Source organism: Mustela lutreola, chromosome 4, assembly GCF_030435805.1.
Source record: "Mustela lutreola isolate mMusLut2 chromosome 4, mMusLut2.pri, whole genome shotgun sequence".
In the NCBI taxonomy this organism is placed as follows: Eukaryota; Metazoa; Chordata; class Mammalia; order Carnivora; family Mustelidae; genus Mustela; species Mustela lutreola.
In genome coordinates, this window is record NC_081293.1 from 105,717,101 (window position 1) to 105,733,128 (window position 16,028).

General features: G+C 37.3%; 1 protein-coding gene across 2 annotated transcripts in view; it reads left to right on the forward strand.

Moving 5' to 3' along the window:
• The window catches only part of ZPBP (zona pellucida binding protein), a 114,820-nt gene that overhangs the window by 11,713 nt on the left and 87,079 nt on the right, over window positions 1-16,028 (forward strand). For both annotated transcript variants that reach the window (XR_009352753.1, XM_059170639.1), the window contains exon 3: window positions 7,652-7,777. Coding sequence is in view for 1 of the 2 variants with exons in the window: in XM_059170639.1 (XP_059026622.1) it covers window positions 7,652-7,777 (126 nt within the window). In the remaining variant the exon portion in view is untranslated. The remainder of the gene's footprint in view (window positions 1-7,651; window positions 7,778-16,028) is intronic.

The following is a 16,028-nucleotide window of genomic DNA, read 5'->3' on the forward strand; positions in this document are numbered from 1 at the left end:
AAAGGAAGAAAGAAAAAAGAAAAAAAAAAAAAAAAAAAAAAAAAAAAGAAAAGAATTTTTTTTTAAAAAAGAAAACACCTAAGAAAAATGTAAAAAAAATATATATATATATTAGATAAACTAGTAAAAAATCGTTAAAAAAGAAAAAGGTAACAGTTAAAAAAAAAAAAAATTTTACCCGAAGGCGAGAAAAAAAAAAAAAAAATGAAAAAGAAAAAATTAAATTAACTGCAAGACTAAAAAAAAATCACAGGAAAAAAGCCATGAGTTCCGTGCTTGGCTTTCTCCTCCTCTGGAATTCTGCTGCTCTCCTTGGTATTGAAACCGCACTCCTTGGTATGTGAGCTTGGTCTCGGCTGGATTTCTTGTTGATCTTCTGGGGGAGGGGCCTGTTGTAGTGATTTTCAAGTGTCTTTGCCCCAGGCGGAATTACACCGCCCTTACCCGGGGCCGGGGTGAGTAATCCGCTCGGGTTTGCTTTCAGGAGCTTTTGTTCCCTGAGCGCTTTCCGTAGAGTTCCAGAGGACGGGAATACAAATGGTGGCCTCCTGGTCTCCGGCCCGGAGGAGCCGAGAGCCCAGGGCCCCACTCCTCAGTGCGCCCTCAGAGAACAGCGCCCAGTTACTCCCGTCTGCCTGACCTCCGGCCGCGCTCCGAGCTCACCGAGCCTGCGACCGGTTCAAGGTAACACGGAGCTGCGAGCTTACTGTCGGCTCTGTCTCTGTAGCCGGCTTTCCCGTTCCAATACCCGCAAGCTCTGCGACACTCAGACACCCCCGATCCTTCTGTGACCCTGCGGGACCTGAGGCCACGCTGACCCCGCGTGGGCTTCGCCCCGGTTTAGCCTCTGGAGCGATGTCCCTCCGCGGAACAGACTTTTAAAAGTCCTGATTTTGTGCGCGGTTGCTCCGCCGCTTGCCGGGAGCCGGCCCCTCCCCCCGGGGTCTATCTTCCCGTCGCTTTGGATTCACTTCTCCGCCGGTCCTACCTTTCAGAAAGTGGTTGTTTTTCTGTTTCCAGAATTGCTGTTCTTCTTCTCTTCGATCTGCCGATGGATTTTCAGGTGTTTGCAATCTTTAGATAAGCTATCTAGCTGATCTCCGGCTAGCTGAAGCAGTCTCAGCTTGCTACTTCTCCGCCATCTTGACTCCCTCCTCTGCTTTTAATTCTTACAGTGAGTTTTTCAATTCAATTATTTTACTTTTTATTATTTTTTTTTAAGTTTTTTATATTTTTTAAAGATTTTATTTATTTATTTGACAGAGAGAGATCACAAATAGGCAGAGAGGGAGACAAAGAGAGAGAGAGAGGGAAGCAGGCCCCCTGCTGAGCAGGGAGCCTGATGTGGTACTGGATCCCAGGACTCTAGGATCATGACCTGAGCTGAAGGCAGAGGCTTAACCCACTGAGCCACCCGGGAGTCCAAGTTATTGTACTTTTTAATGCAGAATTTCTTTTGGGTTCTTTTTTTTTTTTTTTTTTTTAATAACTTCTGTTTCTTTATTGATATTGTTTGGAGAGAAATCATTTTCATACTTTTTTTTAGTACCATAGACATAATGTTCTTTAATCATATTTAAAATAACTGATTTGACTTTTCTTTTTCAACATTTCTTTGGCTATTTGGGGTCTTTTATGTTTCCATACAAATTTTAGGACTATTTGTTCCAGCTCTGTGAAAAATTTTGGTGGTATCTTTAAAGAACTTATCAAACTCAACACCCAGAAAACAAATAATCCAGTCAAGAAATGGGCAGAAGACATGAACAGGCATTTCTCCAAAGACATGCACATGAAAAATGCTCCACATCACTTGGTATCAGGGAAATACAAATCAGAACCACAAAGAGATAACACCTTACACCAGTCAGAATGGCTAAAATTAACAAGATAAGAAACAATAAATGTTGATGATGAAGAGAAAGGAGAATCCTCCTTTTATACTGTAGGTGTGTTTGAAAACTGGTACAACCACTCTGGAAAACAATATGGAGTTTCCTCAAGATGTTAAAAATAGAGCTACCCTATGACCCAGCAGTTATACTACTGGGTATTTACTCCCCAAGATATAGATGTAGGGAAAAGCACATGCACCCCAATGTTCAAAGCAGCAATGTCCATAATAGCCAAACTGTGGAAGGAGCCGAGATGTCCTTCACCAGATGAATAGATAAAGAAGATGTGGTTCATATATACAATGGTACTCAGTCATCAGAAAGGACGAATACTTACAATTTGCATCAACATAGATGGAACTGGAGGGGATTAGGCTAAGTGAAATAACTTAGTCAGAGAAAGACAATAATATGGTTTCACTCATATGTGGTACATAAGAAAACAGTGCAGAGGATCATACGGTAAGGGAGGGAAAACTGAAGGGGAAGTCATCAGAGAGAAAAACCATAAGAGACTCTTAACTCTAAAAAACAAGAGTTGCTGGAGGGTAGATGGTTGGAGGAATGGGATAATTGGGTGATGGGCATTAAGGAGGGCATGTAATGTGATGAGCATTAGGTATTGTGTGCAACTGATAAATTATTGAACACTACATCTGAGGCTAATGATGTACTATATGTTGGTTAATCGAATTCAGATTTTAAAAAATGAAATAATTTTAAAAAATGAAATGATTTAAAGTATTTGTTCAGTAAGTCCCAAATTTGGGTTTTCTCAGGGACGATTTCTGTTGGTTGCTTTTCTTTTCCCTACCTATGACAATACTTTCTTGAGTATTGAGTATAATTTCTTGATGAAATGTTTCATATTTTTAGTTGAAAACTAGACTTTCAACGTAATTTAATGTGGCAACTCTGGAAATCAGGTGTGAATGTTATTAATGTCTTGTTATTGTTGGTATGTTTAATGATTTTTCTGAATGAATTCTTTAGTTTCTATATCATTTGTGATATGTAGCCACTAAAGTCACTGCTCAGTTAGCCTAGGCTGATAGCTGGATGGAGATTTTATTGACACCTGGAACTAGTTAGTCTCCTAGTCTTTGCTGAGGTTCTTTGTGTGCTTGTGTGGTACACTCTCAGCATTTAGCTAGGCATTGATTACTTTGTCCTTCACTTGTCTGCTCTGCAGAGCATCAATTTCAGCCAGAGGTGAGAACTTATTTTCTGACCTGACTAAGCATGCCGGTCCTGGGCATGTGCATGTGGCCTTCTGTTTATCCAGGGGTATGTTAGAAGTTTTCAGAGCTCCTATGGACTTGTCATTCCCAGATTTTCCTCTTAAGCATTTTGTTTAGCCTGTTTTACCCCAAGCATTACCTTCTGCATCTGGCATTTGCAGAGTTAAAAGAAAGTCTCTAGTTATTTTTGAAAAATACTCTTTGGGAAGAGGTTTTGTATGGTGGTTGTGCTCCGAGTTAAATCATGTGAAGACAGCTTTTGAGTGCTATCTTCTTAGAAGCTGCCAGAGAGGTCAAATAGTGACAGTTCTCTGGGAAGGAGGCTTTGAAGTCCCTCCAGCCCTGTCTGCCCCTCTAGTGGCTGCCAAGCTGCTGGTTCTTACAGTGATTGGCACAGTGGTTATCAGAGCTAAGGCCGACTGGGGAGGAGGAGAGGGAGATGGCAATGGGGGAACTTAGAATGCTAGGAGCCCCCCAGGCCCTTGTAACAAAATACCAGAGACTGGTATTGTCTTCCAGTTCTGGAGGCCAGAGCTCAGTCATGGAGGTAGGGTTGATTGTGCCTGAGGGCTGTGAGGTAAGGGTCTGTTGCACTTCTCCTTCCTTGGCTCATAGGTGCCCATCTTCAGCCTGTGTGTCTTCACATCACGTACCCTCTGTATTTCTATGTCTCCAGATTTTCCCCTTTCATAGGACACCAGTCACTGGATTTGGGCTCACCCTAATGACTCATCTGAAGTTGATTACTTTTGTGAAGACTGTGTCCAGATATGTTCACATTCTGAGGTACAGGGATTAGGGCTCAAATGTATGCATTTGGAGAGAGGCATAATTCAGCCCATCTGTGCCAAGATTCAGTTGTTTCTCTTGAATAAGTTTTTCACTGGTTGTCACACTTTGATTAATTTCCAGAATTCTGAAAATGTTGATCCTGACAATTTCTGCCAGTTTTTTTTTTTTTAATATTTTATTTATTTATTTGACAGAGAGAAATCACAAGTAGATGGAGAGGCAGGCAGAGAGAGAGAGAGAGGGAAGCAGGCTCCCTGCCAAGCAGAGAGCCTGATGCGGGACTCGATCCCAGGACCCTGAGATCATGACCTGAGCCGAAGGCAGCGGCTTAACCCACTGAGCCACCCAGGCGCCCCATCTGCCAGTTTTTATATTACCTTTATGAGGGAGATAATTTTTTAGAGTTCCTTCCTCTGCCATTTTCACTGATAGCACAGCTTTTGTTTTAGAACTACAGCCTTTAAGTCTAAATTGTAAAATAGACCCATGATAAATACGGAGAACAAACGGACGGGTGCAAGAGGAGAGGCAGATGGGGGGAATGAGCAAAATGGGTGAAGGGGAGTGGTAGATGTGGGCTTCCAGTTATGGAGAGAATGTGTCATGGGGGTGAAAGGCACAGCACAGGGAATGTAGTCAGTGATATTATACAAGCATTGTATGGTGATGGATGGGAGCTGCACCTGTGCTGAGCACAGCATAGCACAGAGACTGGTTGATTCACCGTGTTGTGCACCTGAAACTGATGTGACCTTATGGGTACACTTCATTTAAAAACATGAACATGGGGGCGCCTGGGTGGCTCAGTGGGTTAAGCCTCTGCCTTCGGCTCAGGTCATGATCCCAGGGTCCTGGGATCAAGCCCTGAGTCAGGCTCTCTGCTCAGTGGGGAGCCTGATTCCCTTCCTCTCTCTCTGCCTGCCTCTCTGCCTACTTGTGATCTCTATCTGTCAAAGAAATAAATAAAATCTTAAAAAAACAAAACAAAACAAAACATGAACTACAGAAAAAAAAAGATTGTTCTGGGAGTTTACTTTTAACTATATTAATGGTATACATCAATAGGAGGATAAATCGACATATTTAAAGTTACCTTATTAGGGATTATGTCTAACTGTGTATCTTTGCTGGTATCTGAGCATATTCCCCACAGTGGCCTTGTTTGATTATTGATTAACTTCTATCTATTGTTCTGTAAATGTCATCTTCTTTTCCATTACATGGCTTAATGTTTTATTGAGGTACTGGGGCATTATTTACTTCTATATGTTGATCTTGTGTGAGGAAACTTCTGGGTTCAGTTATATTTTCTTTGATTTAAACACGTACAGAGGTTAGTGGAGGCTAGAGGAAGGGCAGAACAGGAAGGACATACCTGTGAGGAGTTTCCACAGGTGAGGTGGCGTTTAGATAACTTTAGATAACTCGCTGAGTCAAGCCACACAGGAGTGGTTCAGTGCGCTGCTTTAGGACGGGCTGAGCAGGCAGGCTCAGGGAAAATGGTGTGAGAAGAGATGTAATAAGAGTTATGTAGAAGACAGTTGGTGCCCAGAAGAACCAGTAAGTCACACTGAGGAGGGACAACTGTCTACATTACACAGGTATCCAGGAAGTCAGAAGAAAGAAGTGGAAATTAACTGAGGCGAGTAGGAAAAAAATAAAAGAAGGAATTAGTGAAAGAGACCAGAGAAGAACAGTAGGTTTAATGGAACCAAAAACTGTCTTTGGAACAGTTAGTAGATGGGCTTTTGATAAATGTTTCATGAATATCAGAAGTATAAAAAGTATTATGAATAGATAAAGGTATTCTGAACTTTATAAATTACAACTTAATACTTTGAATAATTTTATGCTACATAAACTTTAAATGAACAAGTCTAATAAAATATAAATTTCTAAAACAGACTTGATTAAGTTACATGTTAGACTAATAATGAATTATGTTTTCCTGATTGGTAATCAAAAATTTGTTTTCCAACTTTTCCCCATTGCCAAAAAAAAAAAAAAAAAAAAAAAAAAAAAAGGTGTACCAGGCTAAACAGTTTTCCAAGGACAAAAAACAGTTTCCATATTCTTTCAGAGAAAATTTATAGGAGAAAATCTGCCCAGTTCACTTTATGTGGCTATTATAACTTTAGAGACCTTTCTTAATAATATTAAATTCTAAGTAACTTTGAAATTGGATACTGAAATTGGAAAAGGACAAAGGATAGTATAACAATGACATGCAACTGTATTTCTGAATATAGGTACAACTATCCCAGGATTAATATTTGAAAATTGAATCCAACCATATTTATTTGTTTATTTTTTTTAAAGATATATTTATTTATTTGAGAGACAGAGGGGAAGAGAGTGCATTCACCCAGGGAGGGGAGTGGCAGAGGGAGAGAATCTCAAGCAGACTCTCCTCTGATTGGAAGGCCCATGTAGGGCTTGATCTCATGACCCATGAGATCATGACCTGAGCTGAAACCACTTAAAGTACTGAGCCACCCTGGTGCCCCCTGAATTTAGCAATATTTAAATAAAAGAGCATGATCAGTTAGAATTATTCCAGGAAAGCAATACTTATATCAAACATTTCATTAAAGTATTCAAGAAAAAGAATGACCACCTCATTCAGTATAGAAAAAAATTTGTTAAAATTCAACCAGTTAATGATAAAAACAAATAACTAAGAATACAGGGGAATTTTCTTAACCTATTTAAGAATATCTGTCTAAAAACTACATTCGGTAAACGGCATGCTGTATGGTGAAACTTAAGAGACAGTCTCTTTAAAGTTAAGAAAAATTTCAGTTCTCAAGTACAAGTACAGTTTTTGTTTTACTGGATCACAGAAAACTATATTTAGTGAGTCAGTTGAGGGGATAGCATGCAATTACTAAGGGGTTATAGAACCTTTTCTGAAAGCTTACTTACATGTAGATTCAAAATAATTGAATCTTTACTGTATTCCTTTTGTATCTTCTAAAGAATACTATTTTTGCCTGTTTAATGATCAGTATTCTTTAAATTTTGAAGCAAAGTGGGAGGGGCACCTGGGTAGCTCAGTTGGTATCTGTTTTTGACTCTGGTCATAATGTCTCAGGTCTCTGGGATCAAGCCCCATCAGGGGCTCCCTGCTCAGCAAGGTGTCTACTTCTGCCTCTCTCTCTCTGTCCCTCCCCCTGCTTGTGCTCACTCTCTCAAATAAGTAAACAGGTCTCCAAAAAAAGTGAGAAAAATGCTTAATAATTAAAGTTATAGCATGTATTTATTGACTTTTTAATCATTTAATTTTTAAGTTCAGTATTTTGTGTCACATCACTGTGAATAATCTATTATTCCTCTAATCTAAATGATTTTATTGATTGCTTTCAGTTCTGGTAGCTTTGCAAAACTAAGATAAAGTGTTAATAATTTGTAATTGTCTTAATCCTTTGTAATTAAAATAATATCCTGAGAATAAAATAAGTTAGTTTAATGAACTCTTCATAAAAGACCAATGCATTATTTTCAGATTGAGATACACACACACACACCCAAATAAAATGCATGTGTGTATTTTGAGTGTTAGTTAATACATGGAATGTGAAGAAATTTAGTTTTTATCAAGTAATTGCAATAACCCAAAGAAAAGTTATGAAAGCATGCAGCCCAAACTACAAAAATGTGAGACATTTTAGAGCATGAAAGAATATAAAATATTATTGGAACATTTTAATGTTGTATTTTCAGTGAAAGTATATGTTATGCTTCATCAAAAGAGTCCACACGTGTTATGTGTAACGCCACGACTGCGAAATTCGGAAATGATAGATCCATCATTCCAATGGCATGGACCAAGAGGAAAAATTATTTCAGGTAGGCTTTTGTTTCACTTATCATAATTACATTAATGTATCTGAAATATATGCAGAACAGAGAGAGTATTCGTATCTCTTACATATGTATGTTTCCTCAAGTTTTTTTGTTTTGTGTTTTTTTTTTTACCCTGTGGCTCCCTTTGGAGTGAGAGTCTCCATGTGTGTGGAGTTCTCTCGGCAGCTGTATTCCACAAAAATGTGACTTTTTTTTGAAGTTACTAATGTCATTTTCATTACCCCAGTCAAACTTTTCTTAGTCAAGTGTATATAAAGAAGCAGATATAATTCTGTTTTTGTTAAAAGTACAAACGAGCCCTTTGAGCTACAGATGTACAATAAGGTTTTGTTTGTTTTTCTGCAGTCCCACTTTGGGACAACTTGAGACTTTATTTGTAGTTAGAGTCTTAATATTTTCTGGTTTTCTATTTCTTTCTGACTAAAATCCATGTGGATTATACTTGGATTAAATATTATTATCCATTAAAAAAAGACTAAATTTAACATTGAGTATTTTAGTATTAAACATAGGCATTTAGATAAGCTGCATGGTTTGACCGTGATTGTGTATTAATATGTTATTGGTGCTGTGCTTACAAAAGAGGGACCGTAGTACTCAGGTGTTCATCTGGAGGAGAAGGTAGACTTGAAACTCTGGATGGTTGCCTTACAGTTTTCAACACACTTTTGAGAAAACAGGCTCTTACTGTCATGAAGATACTTCTTTCCACATAGAGACTGCTATTGGTATGACTCATGTGATCAGCATTTTCTCTATTCAACTTATTTTGTTGCTTTGAAATGCATATCTTACTTTTATTCTGATTTTTCATTTGCTAAAAGCTGATTTGTTTTTGCAGCATAATTTAAAAAATATTAATTAGCTTAGCTGTTCTTGTTTTCAGCCTTGATGAATACCCTGCTTAATGAATTTTCATCCTAAAGATCTGTTCAATGATGGGGCGCCTGGGTGGCTCAGTGGGTTAAGCCGCTGCCTTCGGCTCGGGTCATGATCCCAGGGTCCTGGGATCGAGCCCCACATCGGGCTCTCTGCTCAGCAGGGAGCCTGCTTCCCTCTCTCTCTCTGCCTGCCTCTCCATCTACTTGTGATTTCTCTCTGTCAAATAAATAAATAAAATCTTTAAAAAAAAAAAAAAAAAAAGATCTGTTCAATGAAACACCTAATTATTTTTGCATCCTTTCTGAGGAGGTTTTATTTATTACTTTATTCACCACATTTATTTATTTTCTTTCTTTCTTTCTTTCTTTCTTTCTTTCTATCCTTTTGGTATTTTGAGAGAGTGCCTCTGTACAAAAGCCTTCAGGTTTATTTTGTTATGTTGGTTGGGGGGAAGAAGTTTATTCATATCAAATATTTGCTCAGTAAACAGTCATTGGAAGTATTTGTTTTGTAATACGTTAATTCACATTTTTATATACTTGAATGATCTCAGCTGTATATTTCTACAATATTTATGCAGATTCTAAAGTAGCTTAGAATTAAAGAGGTACTCCTCTCTTTGGGTGAGGTGGTCCTTCAAAGTGAACTACTCAGGTCTTAATTAGGAAGGCAGCTATGCTCACCACTATACCACCAAGCCCGCTTCAGGTCTTAATTAGGGAGTGGCCACTTGGTGGGTACCATTGCACTAGGCTTTGTGGGAAATTGAAAGATCAAACCCAGCATCTCTGCCTGACTGTAGTAATGCAGGAGGAGGGGATTAGCAGAGATCAGTAGCAGAAATCCTGAGACTATGCACTTAAAAATCCATGAAATGGGCCAAGTATAAGAACATCCAGTACTGAAAATGTAATTGGACTATATTTTTACTGCAAACGTGTGTTAAATATATTTTATGTCTGGTGTTAAAACTCTGTAAGTTCATGGGGCGCCTGGGTGGCTCAGTGGGTTAAAGCCTCTGCCTTCGGCTCAGGTCATAATCCCAAGGTCCTGGGATCCAGCCCTGCATTGGGCTTTCTGCTCAGCAGGGAGCCTGCTTCCCCCTCTCTCTCTGCCTGCCTCTCTGCCTACTTGTGGTCTCTGTCTGTCAAATAGGTAAATAAAAAAATCTTTAAAAGAAAAAAATAAATAAAACTCTGTAAGTTCAAAACCGAAGTGTTCAAGTATTGTTCTGTTTTAACAAATGTTACTCCTTTGATTTGGAGATTGAAATCTGAAATATTTTTTTCTCTAAGATGCCATGCCAGTCTTGTAGTTTATCTTGCAAAATATAATATATGATAGAATTTTGACTTCTTCAACTGGAAGCAATAATTTAATTTACTCCCTTTCATAGTATAAGATAGATGTTGAAAAATGTCGTTATAATAAAATTATATTAATAGTGTTTTTTTATTTATAAAAACTATTCTTAGAAAATTCTGGTATTCTGACATCATGATCATATTTTAGTTTGCAGTACATCATTGCATCATAATTCACTGTCTACCAGTTTTAAAGATCATTTGCTGTACTATCATTATGATTTCAGAAAGAACTGGAAATGTCTAATTTTCCTAAAGCTTAAAAAGTGGAGAATCTCTTTAGAATGAATCTAGATTAAAGTGCACTGTACTTAGTTATCTTTTTATGAATATTCCAAAGTTAGCTTACCTAAAATTGGATAAAAGAAATCATGTGATTATGTAATTACTTGCACATTCTCCTGGAGAGAAATATTCAGATTGTTTAGATGGGTTGTAAAATATAGCGGACCAATCTTAGATTTGGTCTCTTTCTCTTTCCCCACCTTCTCTCTCTCTCTCACTCAGTCCCTACTCCCCCCACCATTTCTCTTTCATTTTTTTCTTCTTTCTTACTCTTTTCTTTCTTTCTTTTTTCTTTCTTTCTTTTTTTTCTTTTTTTTCTTTTTTTTTTTTTTTTTGAGAGAGAGAGCACATGAACAGGGGAGGGGCAGGGGAAGAAGGAGAGAGAGAATCCCAAGCAGGCTCCATGCGCAGCATGTAGCCAAACACAGGGCTCGAACCCATGACCCTGAGATCATGACCTGAGCCAAAATTAACATGTGGACACAACTTGCTGAGACACCCAGGCACCCCTCCTTCAATATTTTTTTTATTTACAAATGTAATACATTTTTTGCACAAAGACCTGTACCTCTTACTCCAGGCTCCCTTCCATTCTCATGAATTAACTCGTTCTGGTGTGTGCACTTCCCCACTTACCTGAACATATATTAACACACATATGCACATCTGTTGAATTTTACCCTGTAACTACACTCTTGTTTCTAATGAGATCATAGATTTTTATTTTACTTTACCTTGATATATTTCTATGGAATGAAGCAGTTCATATATACAAAGTTATATAAGATACATGCAACTTATGACACACAATAAAACAAACATCCCAGAACCTAGTATTCAATATATACCATTACCAAGACTGTTGCACCTTATAGTAAGTTGCTTACAAATCCTGTTCTTCTGTCCCCAAACCCCTGTTAGGTAAACAGTGCCCTGACCTTTTACAGTATTACTCCCTAACTTCTCTTTGTGTATTTGTTGTGTACTGGCATACAGCCACACATACACATACTAGTTGTTTAGTTTTTTGGACAGCCCTCTTCAGTAAGTACAATCATTCCCTCCATTTTATATGTGAAAAAACAGAGGACTTGAGAGAATAAGGTACTTACTTAAAGTCATGTGCCTTTGAAGTCTGGCTTCAGATTTCACAGGTATTATATAAATGAAGTAGGAATAGAATTTTCCCTACTCACCATTTTGTGACTTTTTGTATTTTGTATCTTAAATAATTTGTCCAATTTAGAATCTTCTTTCAACTGTGAAATTTGTGTACATGAAGTAGTTTGTGATACTTTCTTTAATATATTCAGAATCTGTATGATGTGCCCCATTCTGCTTGATACTGGCTGTAATCTGTTCCCTTTCATTTTGGTCTCTCTTGATACAGGTTAAACAATTTTTTCAGTCCTTTCAAAGGACCAGCTCGTGGTTTGATTTATTTTTCTCTGTTATTTTTTGTTTTCGATTTCATTGGTCTCTGTTTTTGTTTTTTATTATTTTCTTTCCTCTGTGTGATTTGGGTTAAGTTTGCTTATCTTGTGCTGGTTGTGGATTCTGGGTTGACAGTTTTTTTTCTTTCAACATTCTAAAGCTGCCTTTCTGGATTCTTTTTGCTTACATGTTTTCTAATGACAAGTCTGCTGTAATCTTATCCCAGTCCCTCTGTAGACATTGTGTCATTTTTTTCTAATGGACTTCGAGATTTTTTTCTTTGCCTTTCATTTTCAGGGATTTGAATATTATATACCTTTTTTTTTGTTTTTTTATACTTTTTTCTGCTTAGTGGTCTCTAAGCTTCTTGGACATTTAGTTTGGTATTTGCCATTAATTTAAAAAAATTCTTAGCTATTATGTCTTCAAATATTTATTCTGTCCCATGCTGTCCCTCCTCTCCTAAGATTTCTATCATGTAGATGTAACACTGTATGGTACTGTTCCACAGCTCTTGGATTCTTTCTTCTTGGTGGTGGTTGTAGCAGTATTTTATTTTTTCTCTTCGTGATTCAGGTTGGGTTGTTTCTTTGGACCTGTCTTCGAGTTCATCAATTCTTTCCTTAGCTGTCAAGCTTTTTACAAGCCCATGAAGAAATACTTCATCTGTGTTATTGTGGGATTTGTGTGTGTGTGTGTTGTTGTTGTTGTTCATTTTGTTTTGCTATTCTGCCATTTTCATTTAATTATTTCTTACAGTTTCAGTTTCTGCTGAAATCTCTCCTATCTGGTCTTATATATTATCTATGTTTTCCATTAAATATTTTGGTACATTTGTCATTGTTATTTTAAATTTACTGTCTAATATTTTTGATATCTGTGTCATTTAAAAGTACCTGGATGGCTCAGTGGGTTAAGCCTCTGCCTTCGGCTCAGGTCATGATCTCAGGGTCCTGGGATCGAGCCCCACATGGGGCTCTCTACTTGGTGGGGAGTCTGCTTCTCTCTGCCTTCCTTTCTGCCTAGCTGTGATCTCTTTCTATCAAATAAATAAATAAATAAATCTTTAAAAAAAAATGTCTGCCTCTGTATATTGCTTGGTATTTTGGAAATGTGTCATTTCTTACTTTTGTACATGCCTTCTAAGTTTTTGTTAAAGTTGGATATCTTAAATAAGACAGTAGATAATAAGTATTTTTATGTTTTGAGATCACCACCTTTTTAAAAATAGTGTTATGTCAGGGTGCCTGGGTGGCTCAGTCTGTTAAGTGTCTGCCTTCTGCTCAGGTCATGATCCAGAGTATTGGGATAGAGCCCTGCATAACTTCATTACAAATTATTGATCAGCAGGGAAGTCTACTTCTCCCTCTCCCTCTGCTCATGTATTCTCTCTTCCTTGCTTAAATAAATAAAATATATATATTTTAAATAGTGTTATGTCTTCAGTATTACGAGTTTGTGTTCATCTAGTCAAGAATTTGTCTGGGTTTAATATTGGTTGTTGCAGTGGTTATTGAAAGCTTCAGATAGCTTTAAAGATGTTTTAGGTGTAGTCTGGTTTATGAGAAGTTATTTTTCCCCAGTGTCTGATCTTTCTTTGGCTTTGATTTCTCCTTAAAAAAAAAAAAAAATTCTCTGGAAAGAATCTCTTTCTTGCAGGTCTTCTAATTTGATTGCACTGCATTTTTACTAGATTCTTATTACTGATGGGAAGCTGGGGGAGAAGGACAGTCTCTGATGTTCAGTTAAGCTTAGCTTTTGGCAGGTATGGTATCCTTGGGTCTTGGCAGGGCGGGGTGGGGCCATCACAAATGCTTCTCCACCTTTAGGGTTGGCCTAATACTTCTTGCCGATTCTTCTACAAGGATGAGGCTCTTTTTTTTTTCCTTCCTGTATCCTTCCCTAGTGGTACCAAGTTTCCATAGTGCCCCATGTGACTATTTTTGTTCCTTTTTTCCCTATAGATTAAAGCATTGTTCTTACCAGGAAGTGGGAAATGGGCATGGGTAGATTTTGGCAGTTTGCTAGACCCATCCTTTAGCCAGAACCCAATGGGAGTCTTGCTCAGGATTCCCCTCACCTTCCATTTGACCACTCAGTTGTTGCTGAAGGTAGAGCCTGTAAGAGGGTATAATACCCCCGCCTTCCCCCACCCTAGTATCTGGTCCTCAGAAGCTTGACATGTTGACACTGGTTGACACTGGCTTTTAGCAATTCACTGAAAATTTTTAGCGGAGTCTTCTTAAATACATGGGTCCTTGTTCTCTTTATAGGTTACTGTCTATCCCCAAATTTCAGGTTTGTTGTAATCCCACTGTAATCTTTTGATAGGTTCAAGAAGAGTTGTTAATTGAAAGTTTGTCTTTTTCCTAATTGTAATAGTGGAATCAATGTACTCATAGTCAATTTTCATATCTGAGCAGAAACCAAAAATGTAAACCTATTTTTAAAAATTATAAGTGTGGTGCACCTAGGTGGCTTGGTGGGTTAAGCCTCTGCCTTTGGCTTAGGTCATGATCTCAGGGTCCTGGGATTTAGCCCTGCATCAGCATCGGGCTCTCTGCTCAGCAAGGAGCCCGCTCCCCTCCACCCCTGTCTCTCTGCCTACATGTGATATCTCTCTCTCTGTCAAACAAATAAATAAAAATCTATGTCAAAAATTAATAAATAAAAATATTAAGTTGTAATGAAATTGTGCATAAATTTTGCCATGTAATTTTAGAGCTCTACGACATGGACTTCTGGCAGTATAGTCCAACTCTGAATTTTTAGATGATCAAACTAAGTTGTAGAGAGAGAAGAGGTACTGACTCATTCAGTTATTCATTGACTGTACGCTGTGTGAGTTGTTATAGTAGTGTCCCTCAGCATCATGAAATTCCATTCAAACTTAGTTACTCAAAAAGTCATTTTTTAAGTAGCGTTATAGAATGGGTTTTCTATTGGCTGTGGAATCCTCTGGGTATCTTTTCAAGTGTGCCACTTTAAATTTTTTTAAAAATAAGGTGAGAGGGTATTTTGTTATGGATCATATGCAACTTGTTTTTCTGGCTGTCCTAATATTTAACATTATAGTAGGCATTCAGATATGTTTTAATGCACTTATTAATTTATACTTCTGAATTGGGAAAATTTCATTACAAATTATTGCCAAGAATGCATATCTTCATTGACAACATGATATTTAATATCTATGGGTACTTTTTTTTTCCTTATAGTTTGAGAAGAATACATATTAATTATTTATTTTTAAAAATTTATTTAAATTCCAGGTAGTTAATAGACAGTCTAGTATTAGTTTCAAGTGTACAATTTAGTGATTCAACACTTCCATACAACACCCAGTGCTCATCAAAAGTGCCCTCCTTAATCCCTCACCCATTTCCTCCATCGCCCCACCTATTTCCCCTCTGGTGACCATCAGTTTGTTCTGTAGAGTTAAGAATCTGTTTCTTGGTTTGCCTCTCTTGCTCGCTCTCTCTCTCTCTCTCTCTCCCCCTATGCTTGTTTTGTTTCTTGAATTCCACATATGAGTGAAATCATATAGCATTTCTCTTCCTTGACTGACATATATTAGGCACCTTTTATCATATTTACTATCAAGTATTTGTCTCTGCTGAAATATATAGCAAACAGTTGAAAACTTGTTAATCTGTTTTAGAAAAGAGATGTTATGATAAATCTGTAATCTTTCATCAAAAAATATTCGTGAAGAAATAGGCATTGTAATACAAACAGTCCCAATTTATAACCTGTTTTCCAGCTTCATCCAGGATATGGAAATAGGAATTCTTATGGCATAATTCTCTATGTAAATTCCTTGAGGGAGAATATATCCATCTATCCATTTCTCCTTCAGTATCTGAAGTAGAGCTTTGCATGTACTAGAAACCCAACACATTTTTATTGAGCAAATTAATAGTGAAAATTTCCTAAGAACATTCATCTTTTGTCTTATTTTGAGGACATAAATTTATTCAAAATAAACCTCACATTGAAAAATATAATAAGTTGTTTACTTAAAGAAGAGAGGATAAGCATTTGCTAGGTTAATACTTTTCATTCTAATGAATGGCATATTAAATTGTTGGGTGAATTTCAATGTAATGGTTTTCAGATGCACAACTGGTTATGAACTTTGAAAATGACAACTTGAATTGCTTAAGGATTTGTAGATTTTTCAAATACTTTAACAGTTGTTGTATTTGTCACAGGAAAACAATCTTGTGAGGTATGCTATCATGTATTATGATTCGTTGTTTCACAAA